The sequence below is a fragment of the Scomber japonicus genome, chromosome 19 (assembly GCF_027409825.1).
Source record: "Scomber japonicus isolate fScoJap1 chromosome 19, fScoJap1.pri, whole genome shotgun sequence".
Taxonomy (NCBI): domain Eukaryota; kingdom Metazoa; phylum Chordata; class Actinopteri; order Scombriformes; family Scombridae; genus Scomber; species Scomber japonicus.
The window spans coordinates 25,265,639-25,280,058 of NC_070596.1; the positions used below are offsets into that span (position 1 = coordinate 25,265,639).

General features: G+C 40.7%; 2 protein-coding genes across 2 annotated transcripts; one reads left to right on the forward strand and one right to left on the reverse strand.

The window, feature by feature from the left end:
* The first annotated feature begins 308 nt into the window (after positions 1-308).
* On the forward strand, positions 309-9,023 carry ddx55 (DEAD (Asp-Glu-Ala-Asp) box polypeptide 55). Its single transcript, XM_053340618.1, has 14 exons — positions 309-465; positions 565-615; positions 1,084-1,170; positions 1,439-1,530; positions 3,111-3,173; positions 3,264-3,413; positions 3,913-4,102; positions 4,196-4,278; positions 4,730-4,861; positions 5,796-5,888; positions 6,009-6,123; positions 6,840-7,008; positions 7,854-8,161; positions 8,814-9,023. The coding sequence occupies exons 1-14, from the start codon at positions 358-360 to the stop codon at positions 8,988-8,990; spliced, it is 1,818 nt and encodes a 605-aa protein (XP_053196593.1). The 5' UTR covers positions 309-357; the 3' UTR covers positions 8,991-9,023.
* An 18-nt stretch (positions 9,024-9,041) lies between these two features.
* Positions 9,042-13,402, reverse strand: eif2b1 (eukaryotic translation initiation factor 2B, subunit 1 alpha). The gene is made up of 9 exons (XM_053340638.1): positions 13,118-13,402; positions 12,190-12,291; positions 11,967-12,103; positions 11,245-11,361; positions 11,053-11,165; positions 10,896-10,964; positions 9,949-10,024; positions 9,701-9,826; positions 9,042-9,236 (listed from the first exon to the last, which is right to left on the reverse strand). Exons 1-9 carry the CDS (start codon positions 13,128-13,130, stop codon positions 9,081-9,083), a joined length of 909 nt encoding a protein of 302 aa, XP_053196613.1. The 5' UTR covers positions 13,131-13,402; the 3' UTR covers positions 9,042-9,080.
* Between the last annotated feature and the right edge of the window lie 1,018 nt (positions 13,403-14,420).

Sequence of the window (14,420 nt, forward strand, 5' to 3'; positions counted from 1 at the left end):
ATAAAAAATGAGTTAAAGTACCGATTTCAATTTTACGTTGGAGACACAAAATATCGCGATATTTGATTTTGTCCATATCGCCCAGCTCTAAATTGCAGTAATCATTACAAACCAAAGAGTGGCGGTAAATTACTATTATTATTATCATTATTATTATTATTATTATTATTAGTCTGCTACCAAAGTACGAAGAAGAAGAAGAAGAAGAAAGGAGGAACGATTCTCTCCGCATCGCTTCTGCTTCCACCCGGATTGTAAACATCAGCGCACCCGGAAGTCAGAGCAGCGTGTCAGTTAGCTCAGCAAGTGGCTAACAACTATTAGCTTCTAAGTTGAGCTGGTCGGTGTGTTTCCAGCATGGACAACACGACAGACGGGACGTGGGACACTTTACCGGTAAAACTAAACGATGGGATCTTACAGACGCTCGAGGAGCTGAAGTTCAGTCACATGACACCTGTACAGGTAAAAATATAACACCTGAAATACCTGAGACACTCTGAACTGTGTGTGTGTCCATCAGCAGCATCACAAAGTAAAACCATCTCTCTGTTTTCTCTCCAGTCTGCTTGTATTCCTCTTTTCATGAGTAACAAAGATGTGGCTGCTGAGGCGGTGAGTGTCCAATTAACTTATTAATAATCAGGGTTGTCAAGGTTACTGTGGAAATGTATTGGGCTACATATTACTAATTACTTTATTTAAAATGTAAAATAAAGTAATGTAACTATTTCAATTACTAAATGAAACTAATGTAACTTATTACATTTGATGACTTTTCTAATTTACTAACCAATGATTTCATCTGTTAGAGTAAATGTTCCCTCCATCTGTCCTTCCTTCCTTCTTTCCATCCATCCTTCTTTCCTCCCTTCCTTCCATCTGTCCGTTCTTCCTTCTTTCCTTCCTTCCTTCTTTCCTTCTGTCCTTCCTTCCTTCTTTCCTTCCTTCCTTCCTTCTTTCCTTCCTTCCTTCCATCCTTCCTTCTTTCCTTCCTTCCATCCTTCCTTCCTTCTTTCTTTCCTTCTTTCCTTTCTTGCTTCCTTCCTATGAAGCTCACTAAACATCATTTTATTGTTGTAGGTGACTGGGAGCGGGAAGACGTTGGCTTTTGTGATCCCCATCATCGAGCTGCTTCTGAAGAGAGAAGAGAAGCTGAAGAAGATGCAGGTATTGATCCGGATCATCTGATCGGCTAAATAAAAGTCTGTGTGCATCATGTGAAGCTTCTTTTTTTTTTGGATATAGAGTCATTAAAACATGCACAAAAACTGAAGTGACACAGATCAGCGGTTCCCATAATGAGTCGCTGGATTAATTTAAAGAGGTCAAGAGATGATAGAACAACAGGAAGGAAACATAACTAATTTTTGTCACATAACTTTCCTGTGAAACATTTGGACTCTGTTGAGGTTTCGGTGGGTTTTGTTTCCTGCAGGTCGGAGCTCTGGTGGTCACTCCCACGAGAGAACTGGCGCTCCAGATCAGTGAAGTGATGGGACAGTTCATTCAGAAGTTTCCACAGTTCACGTAAGTATGAATTCACTCCAGAAATAAAGATTATAGATAGATATTAGTTTTAATTGTTCTTATTCTTAGTAAACAGACACTTAAAAAGTATCAAAGTTCTTTTTTTTTTACCTTGTGACTGACTCAAGGTTCATTTACTATCTTCTTCCTGAGCTTTCATTTATATCTCAGTTGTAGTTTCCACACTAGAGATGTTCAACTCCAACTTTCACATCTCAGCTCACAGATGCAGACCTTCATATTCCATTTAAAGCTCCAGAAAAAGCTAAATTATTTACTCAGAAACCAAATCTGAATGTTTTACATGTGTTGGTATAACATTACTTCACACCTGAATCCTTCACACCCTGTAGATGCTAGTTACACTTTAATCCAAGATGAGCTGTTTCTCACTGTTAATGATCAGCATCAGTAAAAGACGCATTAATCATCAAATTTAGTTTTTCTCCAGTAAAGCCCAGTTTATCCTTTTTACAGCAACATTCACCTTCATGTGTGTGTGTGTGTGTGTATTGAGAAGAATGAAACTAAAATCTCTTTAAACTCTTTCCTAAAATAAAGATTATAGTGTGAAATATGTGTAAATATTCAAATTCTCAGTGGATTTCAGTTTTAATTCTTAGTAAACAGACACTAGAAAGTATCAAAGTTCACCCCCCCCCCCCCCCTTGTGACTGACTCAAGGTTCATTGTGTTATGTATGTTGATACCTTGCTAGTTCATACAGAACAATTATAATCAGAAAAACAACCAGAGTGAGAAAATCAATGGAAATGGGTAATTGTTTGACATTATTAAGACTCATAAAGTCCCATCAACATGTTTTTTATATCTCTGAAACACAGACAATCTCTTCTTTCTATTCATATATGGATATTTGTGCTGGATTGAAAACTTTGGGCAAAAAAATACAAATACAGAATGCCAAAACAACACAAATTGTGCCTGAGGGACACGTATAGTGAGGATGCAATAAGTCAATGAATGAAGGGTAATTAGAAATGGACAAAAACACCTCAGGGATCTAAAGGGTTAATGCAACAAAATCATTGGAAATGTTAAAAATTGACTTTTATGGACACATTTATAACAAAAAAAAAACAGCCCTTCTACTTATTTTCTGTCTACTAGTCGTGCATTTTTAACCCTCCTGTTGTCCTCGAGTCAAGGAAGGAATGGAGGAAGAAGGAAGGAAAGGAGGGAGAAAAGAAGGAAGGAAAGGAAGAAGACAGGAAGGGAGGGAGGAAGGAAGGAAGGTAGGAGGGAAGGAGAAAGGAAAAGAGGAAGGAAGGACAAAGGAAAGAAGGAAGGTAGGAGGGAGGGAGAAAGGAAAAGAGGGAGGAAGGAAGGAAAGAATGAAGGGAGGGAGTAAGAAGGGAAGGAAGGGAGGAAAGGAAGGAAGGACAGAGAAAAGAAGGAAGGAAGGAAGGTAGGACAGAGGAAAGAAATGGAGAAGGAGGGAGGAAGGAAGGAAGGAAGGAAGGAAGGAAGGAAGGAAGGAACAGACGGGGTCCATTTGACCCGGGAGGACGACATGAAGGTTAAGTCATTTAAAGTCTTTAATGTTTGTTTTTCTTCAGGCAGATTTTACTGATCGGTGGAACGAACCCGATCGAGGACGTAGCGAAGTTCAAGGATCAGGGGTAAGAGATGAACTCAGAGTCACAAATCAAGACTGAGACGTTCTTCACAGATCACAGAGGATAACGAGCCTCTCTCTCTCTCTCTCTTAGTGCAAACATCGTCATAGCAACGCCCGGCAGACTGGAGGACATGTTCAGGAGGAAGGGCGAAGGGCTGGATTTGGCGGGATCGGTCAAGAGTCTGGATGTGCTGGTTCTGGATGAGGCGGACAGACTGCTGGACATGGGGTTTGAAATCAGGTACAGAACAGATATGAATATGTTCAGTTGTATAAAAGGAGGAGAAACAGGCTCAGAGTGCAGATATAACACAGAGTTATGAATAAGTATGTTTTAAACTATCCATTAATATGCCAATTATTGTCTTGATTAGTTGTTTTTTCTATAAAATGTCCAAATAGTGAGCTGCTTCATATATAATACCATCAGCACAGGGGATACATGCAAAATAGTGAGCAATTTATAAACCCCATCAGCACAAGGGATGCAAAATAGTGAGCCGCTTTGTAAACCCATCAAAAGACAAGAGGCCAAATAGTGAGCTATTAAGAAATGCATAAGCAGGCAAGATGCTAAATAATGAGCTGCTTAAAATAATGAAAATGCCAAATTATATTTCCCTAGAGTCAAAGGTGACATCTTCCACACATGAGAGCCTGAAGTTTGTTTTTCCTAACAAATATTTTAATATTTGAGGTCTTCATGCGGCTAACAGGACTCTGTTTGTATTCGTCTCCAGTCTGAACACGATCCTCGGCTACCTGCCCAAACAGAGACGCACAGGTTTGTTTTCGGCCACTCAGACTCAGGAGCTGGAGAAGTTGGTCCGAGCCGGTCTCAGGAACCCGGTACGAATCACTGTCAAAGAGAAAGGCGTCGCTGCCACCTCCACCCAGAAAACGCCCTCCAAACTCTCCAACTACTACATAGTGAGTCCATTTTTAAAAAACTGGTTTCACATCAAACTGTTAAATATAATAAAGACACAAATATTCACACATATGATTGTTGTTGTTTTTCAGGTTTGCCGACCAGAGGAGAAGTTCAACAACCTGGTGGCGTTTCTACGGCAACACAAACATGAGAAAAACCTCGTCTTCTTCAGGTATGTTAAAGGTGGAGTGCAGGACTTTGTCTCCCCCTGCTGGCAGTGAGAGAAATTACAACAAGTCGGCCGAAGGGACCCAGGGGCAAGGGACTTTTTGCTTTATGTCGTACCCATTTCTCTCTCTCCTTGTTTCCTGTCGGCCAACAAATAATTAACATAAAAGAAATCTCCAGACAATCGTGGGCAGAGATCTCCGATTTATTTGAGTATCCAAATGCTGAGCGTGTAAATATATCCACTATATATAAAACTCACAATGCAATACTTCACATTTTAAAGATGTGAAAACTACCGTCACATGGCAATTAGTTAGTGTCTGAAATCTAGATTTACTTCTTACTCTTTAATAACCTGTTAAATGTCTATCATATAGTGGATGAGTGAATAAGGGAGTGATTTCAGACGCAGACTATGTTCTTATTCCCTTGTCTCTGTCTCTCTCCGTCAGCACCTGTGCTTGTGTGGATTATTACGGCCGAGCTCTGGAGACGCTCATAAAGAAAGTCACCGTCCACAGCATCCACGGCAAGATGAAAACCAAACGCAACAAGATCTTTGCCGACTTCAGAGCGCTGAAAAGGTGATAAAACGGTTTATTAGTATGTACAGATGCAGTAGATGTAGATGTATGTCATGATTTTCTTTATATATATATGTGTAATGTTTGGTCTTTGCTCGACTACTATAACGGTCTTCTGCATTAAACAGCTGCAGCTCGAGTTTTAACCAGAACAAAGAGATGAGAGCAACATTACTCCAGTTCTAAAGTCTTTACACTGACTGCCAGTCAGCTACAGAATAGATTTTAACCCTCCTGTTGTCCTCGAGTCAAGGAAGGAAGGAAGAAAAGAAGGGAGGAAGGAAGGAAGGAAGAAAAGAAGGGAGGGAGGAAGGAAAGGAGGGTGAACGGAGGAAAGAAGGAAGGAAGGAAGGAGGTAGAAAGGAGAAAGGAGAAAGGAAAAAAGGAAGGGAGGAAGGAAGGAAGGATGGAAGGAAGGGAGGAAGGAAGGCAGGAGGGAGGAAGGAAGGTAGGAAAGGAAGGAAGGAGGTAGAAAGGAGAAAGGAAGGAAGGAAGAAAAGGAGGGAGGAAGGATGGAAGAAAGGTAGGGAGGAAGGAAAGGAGGGATGGAAGGAAGGTAGGAAAGGAAGGAAGGAAGGAAGGAGGTAGAAAGGAGAAAGGAAGGAAGGGAGGAAGAAAAGGAGGAAGGAAGGATGGAAGGAAGGGAGGAAGGAAGGATGGAAGGAAAGGAGAGATGGAAGGAAGGTAGGAGGGAGGAAGGAAGGAAGGTAGGAAAGGAAGGAAGGAAGGAAGGAAGGAACAGTCAAAACAGACGGGGTCAATTTGACCCGGGAGGACGACAGGAAGGTTAAAGTTCTGCTACTGGTCTACAAATCACTGAATTGTATGTTTTAATGTTTCTCAAATTAAATGTTTTTCTGTTTTATATAAAGCACATTGAGTAGCCATTGTGTATGAAATGTGCTATATAAATAAAACTGCTTTGCCTTTGCAGCGGGATCCTGGTGTGTACAGATGTGATGGCAAGAGGTATCGATATTCCAGATGTGAACTGGGTGCTGCAGTACGATCCTCCGAGCAGCGCCAGGTGAGTCTGACACATTTCACTATATACTCATATTTAGTTTTGAATCATTTAGGATTTAGAGTAATAGATGATCTTAGTTTTACAGATGTGTTTTTTTTTCTTGTGTGTTTTTTCTCTCAGCGCCTTCGTACATCGCTGCGGTCGAACAGCACGAATCGGTAACCTAGGCAACGCGCTCGTCTTCCTGCTGCCGATGGAGGAATCCTACATCAATTTCTTATCCATCAACCAGAAAGTGAGTCATTGAAGTAGTACGGTGGCTCCTTAAGTACAAATATTAAAGGACCAGTTCACAATTTTACCAAAACTGTCTTAAAACAATATTTAGCTGCTTAAATGAACATTAAAGCTGTTTTATTCTTGCTGTTATGATTCCTCCTGTTCATACTGACCATTAGAAGATCCTTCATAATGTTTACAATGGAAGTGATGGAGGACTAAATCCAGAGTCCTCTTTCTGAAGCTAATATGAAGCTTCAGTCGTCCAAATGAGTCAAATCTTCATCTTCTATGTTTCAACGTTACAGTGTTTTTAGTAGCAAAGTCTTTTTGTTACTATACTTCCACCACAGCTCAACAGGAAACACTAAGAGGGAATCTGATGCTAAAAAGACTGTAAATGTGTCAGATATCACTTGATATGACTAACTCACACTGTTACCATAGTAACTATAATAACTATAGTAACTCACACTGATGAAGCTCAATAGAAGCTGATCAGAGACTTTTATAAATGCATCACTTTACATTGAAAGCACATTTGAAGGAGATCTTGTAAGACTCACCTTAAACACTATGAACTCTTCCTTTAACTGTGTCTCTCTGTCTGATCTGGAGCAGAGCTGGTGGAGTACTTCAGGGCCCAGATGAGGAAAGACCCTGACATGGCTTCTTACACAGTCTAACACTCATTACTGACGTCTGTTTTGTCTGGGTTTTTTTTTTTTTCAGTGTCCGCTCCAGAAAATGTCTGCAGTGAACGACGTTGTGGACGTTCTGCCCAAAGTGAAGGCCTTGTCTCTGGCCGACCGCGCCATGTACGACAGAGGCATGAGGGCATTCGTCTCGTTCGTCCAGGCCTACGCCAAACACGAGTGCAGCCTCATCTTCAGAACCAAAGGTGAAAACCATAGACTGTATAAAAGAAACGGACGTAACATCCGTGACGTCACCCATTGGTTTGTGGACTGCTGCTCGGAAGCCAATAGTTTCTAATCTAGGCAGCGCCATCTTGAAAATTTCAGGTGCATGCCGGGAAAAATAAAAACACGGATTCTACTTATATGGGCATGCCGCGGGGTCATGGGCGGAAAGGAAAGAAGGAAGGAAAGGAAAGGAAAGGAAAGGAAGGAAGGAAGGTAGGAGGGATGGAGAAAGGAGAAGAGGAATGGAGGAATAAGGAAGGAAAGGAGGGAGGAAGGAAGGACGGAGAAAAGAAGGAAGGAAGAGTCAAAACAGACGGGGTCAATTTGACCCAGCAGGACGACACAAAGGTTAAGTTTGACTAAGGAAGGGAGGGAGAAGAGGAGGTTGCTATGGTTGCGAGGGCTGGATCTCGAGGACATTGGTCAATCAACCTGTCAATCAGGACGTAGCCACGCCCTAATGCATACCCTGCTTTATCGTCACATATAAAATCAGGGAGGCCAAAATGTCCCAAATGAACATCATACTGCATTGAAGAAGGCTTTAAACTAGCGATTGAGACCATAAACACATTTTGAAAACGTTTACTGAGGTTAGAAATCAAGTGAGAAGTTGGTGAATTCTCCATTGACTTGTATAGAGACGGTCGCCCCCTGGTGGCTTTTTGGTAGAATGGAGCTCTAAGTTACTTCTGCGTTGGCCTCATTTCAGAGGACCAGACCTCCCCGCCTGGTGAAAACAGAAAAAACATCTTTTTAGATTTAATTCTGTCGAGTTCACAAAGGCTAAACGTAACATGCTGCGTTTCTCTCCATCTAGAGCTGGACTTTGCCGCTTTAGCTCGAGGCTTCGCTCTCCTTCGCCTGCCGAAGATGCCCGAGCTCAAAGGGAAGACGCTTCCCGACTTCGTGGAGACGACGGTGGACACAGACACGATCCGCTACAAGGACAAGAACCGGGAGAAGCAGAGACGGAAGCTGCTGGCGGAGCTGGCGGAGCAGAGAGAAAAAGGAGAGGAGGCTTTCCAGCAGCGTAAGAGGAACTTTGTGAAGAACAAATCGTGGTCCAAACAGAAGAACAGGAAGGACAGGCGGAAGAAGAACGCAGCCAAGAGGAAGCGGAACGAGGTATTTGAACTTTTTAAGACATCGATAAGAGCTGTGTGAGGGTTAATGGCGGGGTTTTTATTTCCATGTGGTTTAGTTTAAATTTAAAGGGTTAAAATGTGAAAATAAACGTATGAATAACTTCCACAAGTTCTTTTTTGTGGACTCAGCATCAAACTTCTGCTTTTAATCCATTTTGAGAGAATATATTAGAGGATTATGGTAAAAATGTTCCTTCCTTCCTTCCTCCATTCCTCTTCTTTCTCCCTCTTACCTTCTTTCTTTCCTTCCTTCCTTTCTCCCTTCCTTCTTTCCTTCCTCCCATCCTTCCTTTCTCCCTCCTACCTTCCTTCCACCCTTTCTTCCTCCCTCCTTTCCATCCACCCTTCCTTCCCTCCTCCTTTCTCCCTCCTTTCATTCCTTCTTCCCATCCTTCCTCCCTTCCTTCCATCCATCCTTACAGCTTTCCTCCTTTCATTCCTTCTTCCTCCCTTCCATCCTTCCCTCGAGGACAACAGGAGGGTTAATTAAACTGATTCTGCTTTTAAAACTATTCTTTAAGATATATCTGAATTCCTAATCTTTCCAACTTCCAACTCTTATTTATTTATCTCTGACTCTTATATATTTAACTCTTTCCTGTGATCTTTTTTTTTTTTTTCTGTGTCTGCAGGGCTCCGGCTCCGACGTCGACAACGAAGACATGAAAGAGATTTTAAACGACACCCGCATCCTGAAGAAACTAAAGAAAGGTCAAATCAGCGAGGAGGACTTTGAGAAACAGATCACACGCGGACCGAAGTCCAAACACAAAAAAACAGAAGAGGGGTCGGGAGAAGAAGATGTTTGAGCTGTTTTTTTAAATGTTTTCAATTAAAACACAAAGCCGTCGTTTGTAAAGTCTTTTTTATTTTGTTGGAGGATGAATTTAGAGGCAGAGTTATAAATAAAGTTTGATGAGCTCGTCGCTGACAGCGGACGGAGTGAGGACTCCCAGGTCAGTGAAGAGCAGCGTGATGAGTGACGGAGGCGTGTAGTCGATCATCGGATGTTCTTCTGACAGGTTCTGTACGGTCTGCAGGGTGTCCGCTTTGTACTGCGGACGAGACGAGAACATGTTAGAGAACAGCTTAAAACAAGGTTACAGTCTGCAGCAGGGGGGTCAAAGATGAGGCCCGTGGGCCAGAACCGGCACGTTGAAGGGTCCAATCCGGCCCACTTTCCTTCGTTCCTTCCTGTCTTCTTTTCCTTCCTCCCTTTCTTTCCTTCCTTCCATCCTTCCTGTGTATTTTCCTTCGTTCCCTTTTTTCTTTTTCTTCCCTCCTTCCTTCTTTTTCTTCTTCCCTTTCTTCCTGCTGTCCTTCCTCCCATTCTTCATTCCCTTCATCCCTTCCTCCATGTCTTCTTTTCATACCTCCCTTCCTTTTATCTGTCCTTCCTTCCTTCCTTCCTTCTTTTTAACTATCCGGCCCACATGATTGATTATCTATTAATTAAGTTTTGAAGCAGGAGAAGAAATAAAACCTCTCAGCCTTTAACCCTCCTTAGGTTCCATCCTACCTTAAATTTATCAGGCACGTCCTGCTGATTGAGCGGATAGAGACGCACAAACTTGAAACTCTCAGCCACAACGTAGAAAGGCTTGTTGTGAGCTTTAGAGCACATGGCCATCTGATACGTGCCGATCTGGGAGAACAAGAACAGAAACACTCACATTTAAATATATATAAGAGCATAAAAGAGACCTAAAACAAGACTTAAGCAACACTTATTAACAGTTTTTATAAGCTTCATTTACTGGAACGCACCTTGTTGATGATTCCTCCGCTCTCCACGACTCCCTCTGCACCGACTATAACCAGATCTACTTTCTCCAAGACGTACCTGAGAGGAAAGACAACGTTATACTCCATGTGGTCAAGTTTAAAGGTTAACCCTCTTCTCCTTTCTCCCTCCTTCCTTCCTTCCTATCTACCTACCTTTCCTCCCTCCCTCCCTTCTTTCTTTATTTCCTTTCTTCCCCCCTTCCTCCCTTCTTTCCTTTCCTCCCTTCCTTCTTTTCTTATTCCTTTTTCTTGCTTTGTTTCTCTCTAGGTGGATAAAATATGTAATTATCATTCTTTTGTGGTTACTTCTCTTTTTCATTTTTTCTTTCTCTTTCTTTTCTTTCCTTGTTTCCTCCTTCTTTCTTTTCTTTCTTTCTCATTTTACTTTCCTTTCTTCCTCTTTTTTCGTTCTTTTTCCTCCTTTTTCTATCTTTTCTTCCTCACTTTCTTTCATTTTTTCATTCTTTTTTCTTTCTTTCCTCTTTCTTTCTCTCTTTCCTCCTTTTTCTTTCCTTTCTTCCTCCTTTTTATTTCTCTTCTTCCTCCTTTCTTTCTTTCTTTCTTTCTCACTTGGTGGATAAAATATTTAATATCTATCTTTCTTTTGTGGTTACACCATTTGACATTTTCAGGAGCATTCAGTCTTACTTTTGGTTAAGAAATGGTGCAAATGTCATTTCAGATGATATAAAACCAACAAAAATACTAAATATACATTTTAACAAACTTGATGCTGTTTTTAAGATTTATATAGATAGATATTTTTTAACATATTTTTGAATTGCTCATCTTGCTAACCCTTATTAGTCACTGACCCTTATGTTCTCTTATTAATGCGTGTTGTAATAATTTTGTTCATCACATCAAAGCTCAAATTATATTTAAGTGTCTTTTTTTATACATTAAACCGCTATATTAAGTATATTTACCCCACAGCTGCATCCAGCACTACTGTTACTGGAACATTGAGTTTCCTCAGAGCTTCGGCCATCTGTCGCCTGCGTTACAGACAGAGAAGAAAAGAAAGGTTCAGTGTTTGTTTGTGTGCTCAGAGCTCAGTAACAGTTTATGAGTCTGTTCTCTCACCCGGCCGCGTCAGGCTGAGACTCCGTCACATACACAGAGAAACGTTTCTTCTCTCCGGCGGCTTTTTCCAACACTCGGAGGACGACTCTGGAGAAGGAATGAGTCAGGATTTTCTGGAAGAGAGTTGTTGAGTTAGCTGCATAGAGTTTGTATAAAGAGCAGAGCAGTAGATATAAACAGATCTGGACTTACAGCTCCGTCTTTGATGAAGGTGTGACACAGTTTGGCAACTTTGGTCCTCGACATTGAGATCTTCTCAAGAAATAGTTCTCCTCTCTCCTCCATCACCTTCTTACAGCGAGACAAATCCTGACAGGAAGAGTCAAAGATGAGAGTTTAACCTTCCTGTCATCCTCATGGATCAAATTGACCCCATCTCTCTTTTCACTGTTCCTTCTTTCCTTCCTTCCTTCCTCTTTCTTTAATTTTTACTTCGTTCTTCCCCATCTTTGCTCCCTCCTCCTTCCATACTTCCTTCCTTCCTTCCTCCCTCCCTCTTTACTCCTTTCCCCCCTTCCTTCCTCCATCCCTCTTTTCCTCCTTACTCCTTTCCTTCCTTCCTTCCTCTTTTCCTCCTTCCCCCCTTACTCCTTTCCTTCCTTCCTCCCTCTTTTCCTCCTTACTCCTTTCCTTCCTTCCTCTTTTCCTCCTTCCCCCCTTCCTTCCTCCTTCCTTACTCCTTTCCTTCCTTCATCCCTTCTCTCCTTCCGCCCTCTTTTCCTCCTTCCTCCCTCTTTTCCTCCTTCCCCCCTTCCTTCCTCCCTCCTTTCCTTCCTTCCTCGAGATTAAAAGTTCAATTAATCGTGATTTAGATTTTTGCCATAATCGCCCAGCCCAACTCTGACATGTAGTAACCAAAAAATAAACTCAAATAAAGTATTTGAGTTACTTTCCTCCACCGGTTCGACTCTCACCTGGTGCTCCAGTGATGTGAGGCTGATGAAGCGAAGGAAGAGCTCTCCTCCTGAGGAAACGGCCACAGAGGAATCCACTCTGGTCAGGCAGTCTGTGGCCGACGTCAAGCTCTCCCTCAGACCCAGCAGAGTCTCTCCTGAAAGGGGGGGGGGCTCGTTAAACTACAGGCATCACAGGTGGAGAGGAATGATGCTGTGACGGATGGACTGAGGGGAAACGTACCTTTGTCTCTCTTGAGGAATTCAAGCAGAGTTCGGATAGCGGCCACAGCAGAAGCCATGTCAGGGTCTTTCCTCATCTGGGCCCTGAAGTACTCCACCAGCTCTGCTCCAGGTCAGACAGAGAGACACAGTTAAAGGAAGAGTTCATAGTGTTTAAGGTGTGTCTTACAAGATCTCCTTCAAATGTGCTTTCAATGTAAAGTGATGCATTTATAAAAGTCTCTGATCAGCTTCTACTGAGCTTCAGCAGTCTGAGTTACTATAGTTATTATAGTTACTATGGTAACAGTGTGAGTTAGTCACATCAAGTGATATCTGACACATTTACAGTCTTTTTAGCATCAGATTCCCTCTTAGTGTTTCCTGTTGAGCTGTGGTGGAAGTATAGTAACAAAAAGACTTTGCTACTAAAAACACTGTAACGTTGAAACATAGAAGATGAAGATTTGACTCATTTGGACGACTGAAGCTTCATATTAGCTTCAGATCAACTTTTAAATACATTTTGAGTCTCCTGGCTGTTAATTTACGGCAGATTTGCCCTATAAAGTCACAGTAAAACAGAAGTTAGAGCATCTTTAGCTGCTGTAATGTGACATATTTCCCAGTGAAATAGAATATATGAGAGTTCAATAGTTAAAAGAAAATGTAGCTGCACACCTGTACTCCTCATCTGTTGTTAGATCAGGAGGACCACAGTCTTTTTCAAATAAATATAAGTATTACTCAGTGAGGAAACTAAAAAATGAGGGAATTTGATGCTACTTTTTAAATGTTTATATATTTGTAATAATCAGTATAAACAGGAGGAATGATTAGAGTTAAAACATGTGGGACAGACTTTGATAAATTAGTGAACATGTCCCTTTAAATTTCTGTACCTTTAACCATAAATAAATGAGCTAAATTAGAAGCTTAAATTGACTCACCTTCTTCATTCATCCTGAAGCTTCACCACAGACTCAATTATCTGTATTTTTGATGATTAAAACAAACCACAGGTGCAGATTTTGGGGCAGATGTCAGTCAGTCTTCAGTTTTCGTCACTACAGCCTTAAACTACGAACTAAACTCTAAATAAATGTCTTTAAAAAAACTATTTAAATATCTAGTGTACAGCCTGTTGTTGATAAAAAATGTCTCTACTCCGTGTTGTAGTTTTATTAACACTATTTTGCTGAGTTTCACTCCGTTAGCTCATCCTGCAGCGTGTTGACGTGTCGCAGAGAGATGACGCAACACGTTTTTTTTTACCACCAACACGACGTGCCCTCTTCACGGACTGCAGGAAATATCCAACTTTATATAAATAAGTTTAATTTAATACTTTTTACTATGTTTAAATATTACTAATACTGTTATTATATTTTGTTGTGACTAAAGTTTTATTAATTACAGTAAATATAGATGTATATAGTGACATTATATATAATATAGAAATAGTATTAACAAGATAGAAATGTATTGTCATTGTTAAAAACAACAAAAAACAGTTTGGCAGCTTCAGCATGGCAGTGCAATAAAAAAACAAGAACACAGACAAAGTTAAATAACATTCATACCTATTTAAAATAAATAAATAAAATAAAATCAGTGAAAATCAAGTGCAGTAGTCAATGTAGTGCAATCAAGTAATTAGTTACAGTATGGAGTGATGAATGTGACAGCTCATGGGAAGAAGCTGTTTTTAAAAGTTAATAAAAGTTAATTTTTAAAAAAGCAGGATCCATCATTGGTTTGCCTCCTGACTCACTAGAGATGGTCATGGAGAATAGAAGAGGCAGGAGACTCAGTAGCATCCTGTTCAATAAGGAGCAACCATTGTTTGGTGTTTTTAGTGAAGTGAAGAGCTCCTTTAGTGCCAGACTAGTGATGCCAAGATGCTCTACAGAAAGATTTAGAAAGTCCTTTATACCTGGTGCACTGAGGTTTTTAATGAACATTGTTGTTGATTGCTGAGTGTTGTGGATTGTTTGATTGATGTTGATGTGGTGCTTTGCTCTTATCTGAGTTTGTATGTTTCCTTGCTGTATGTTGGCTGTTTTTGTGAGAAGCTGACATTCAATTTCCCCTCAAAGGGATTAATAAAGTACTTATCATCTTATATAGATTAGTAAGAAATGTGTATGTTGCATGATGGTATGTTATTAAATTATTTGTATAAGTATAGGAAGTGATTTTTCTTGGGATTCATATATATATATATATATATATATATATATATATATATAT

What these genes read in the sequence shown, in the direction of transcription:
- ddx55 (XM_053340618.1), top strand. Translation starts at nt 358, where the DNA reads ATGGACAACACGACAGACGGGACGTGGGACACTTTACCGGTAAAACTA. An exon ending in GTCACATGACACCTGTACAG is followed by an intron (nt 466 to 564) that starts GTAAAAATATAA and finishes TTTTCTCTCCAG; the next exon opens with TCTGCTTGTATTCCTCTTTT. An exon ending in GACATGGGGTTTGAAATCAG is followed by an intron (nt 3,414 to 3,912) that starts GTACAGAACAGA and finishes ATTCGTCTCCAG; the next exon opens with TCTGAACACGATCCTCGGCT.
- eif2b1 (XM_053340638.1), bottom strand. An exon ending in TCACATCACTGGAGCACCAG is followed by an intron (nt 11,362 to 11,966) that starts GTGAGAGTCGAA and finishes TCTTCCTGTCAG; the next exon opens with GATTTGTCTCGCTGTAAGAA. An exon ending in ACGTGCCTGATAAATTTAAG is followed by an intron (nt 9,237 to 9,700) that starts GTAGGATGGAAC and finishes TCTCGTCCGCAG; the next exon opens with TACAAAGCGGACACCCTGCA.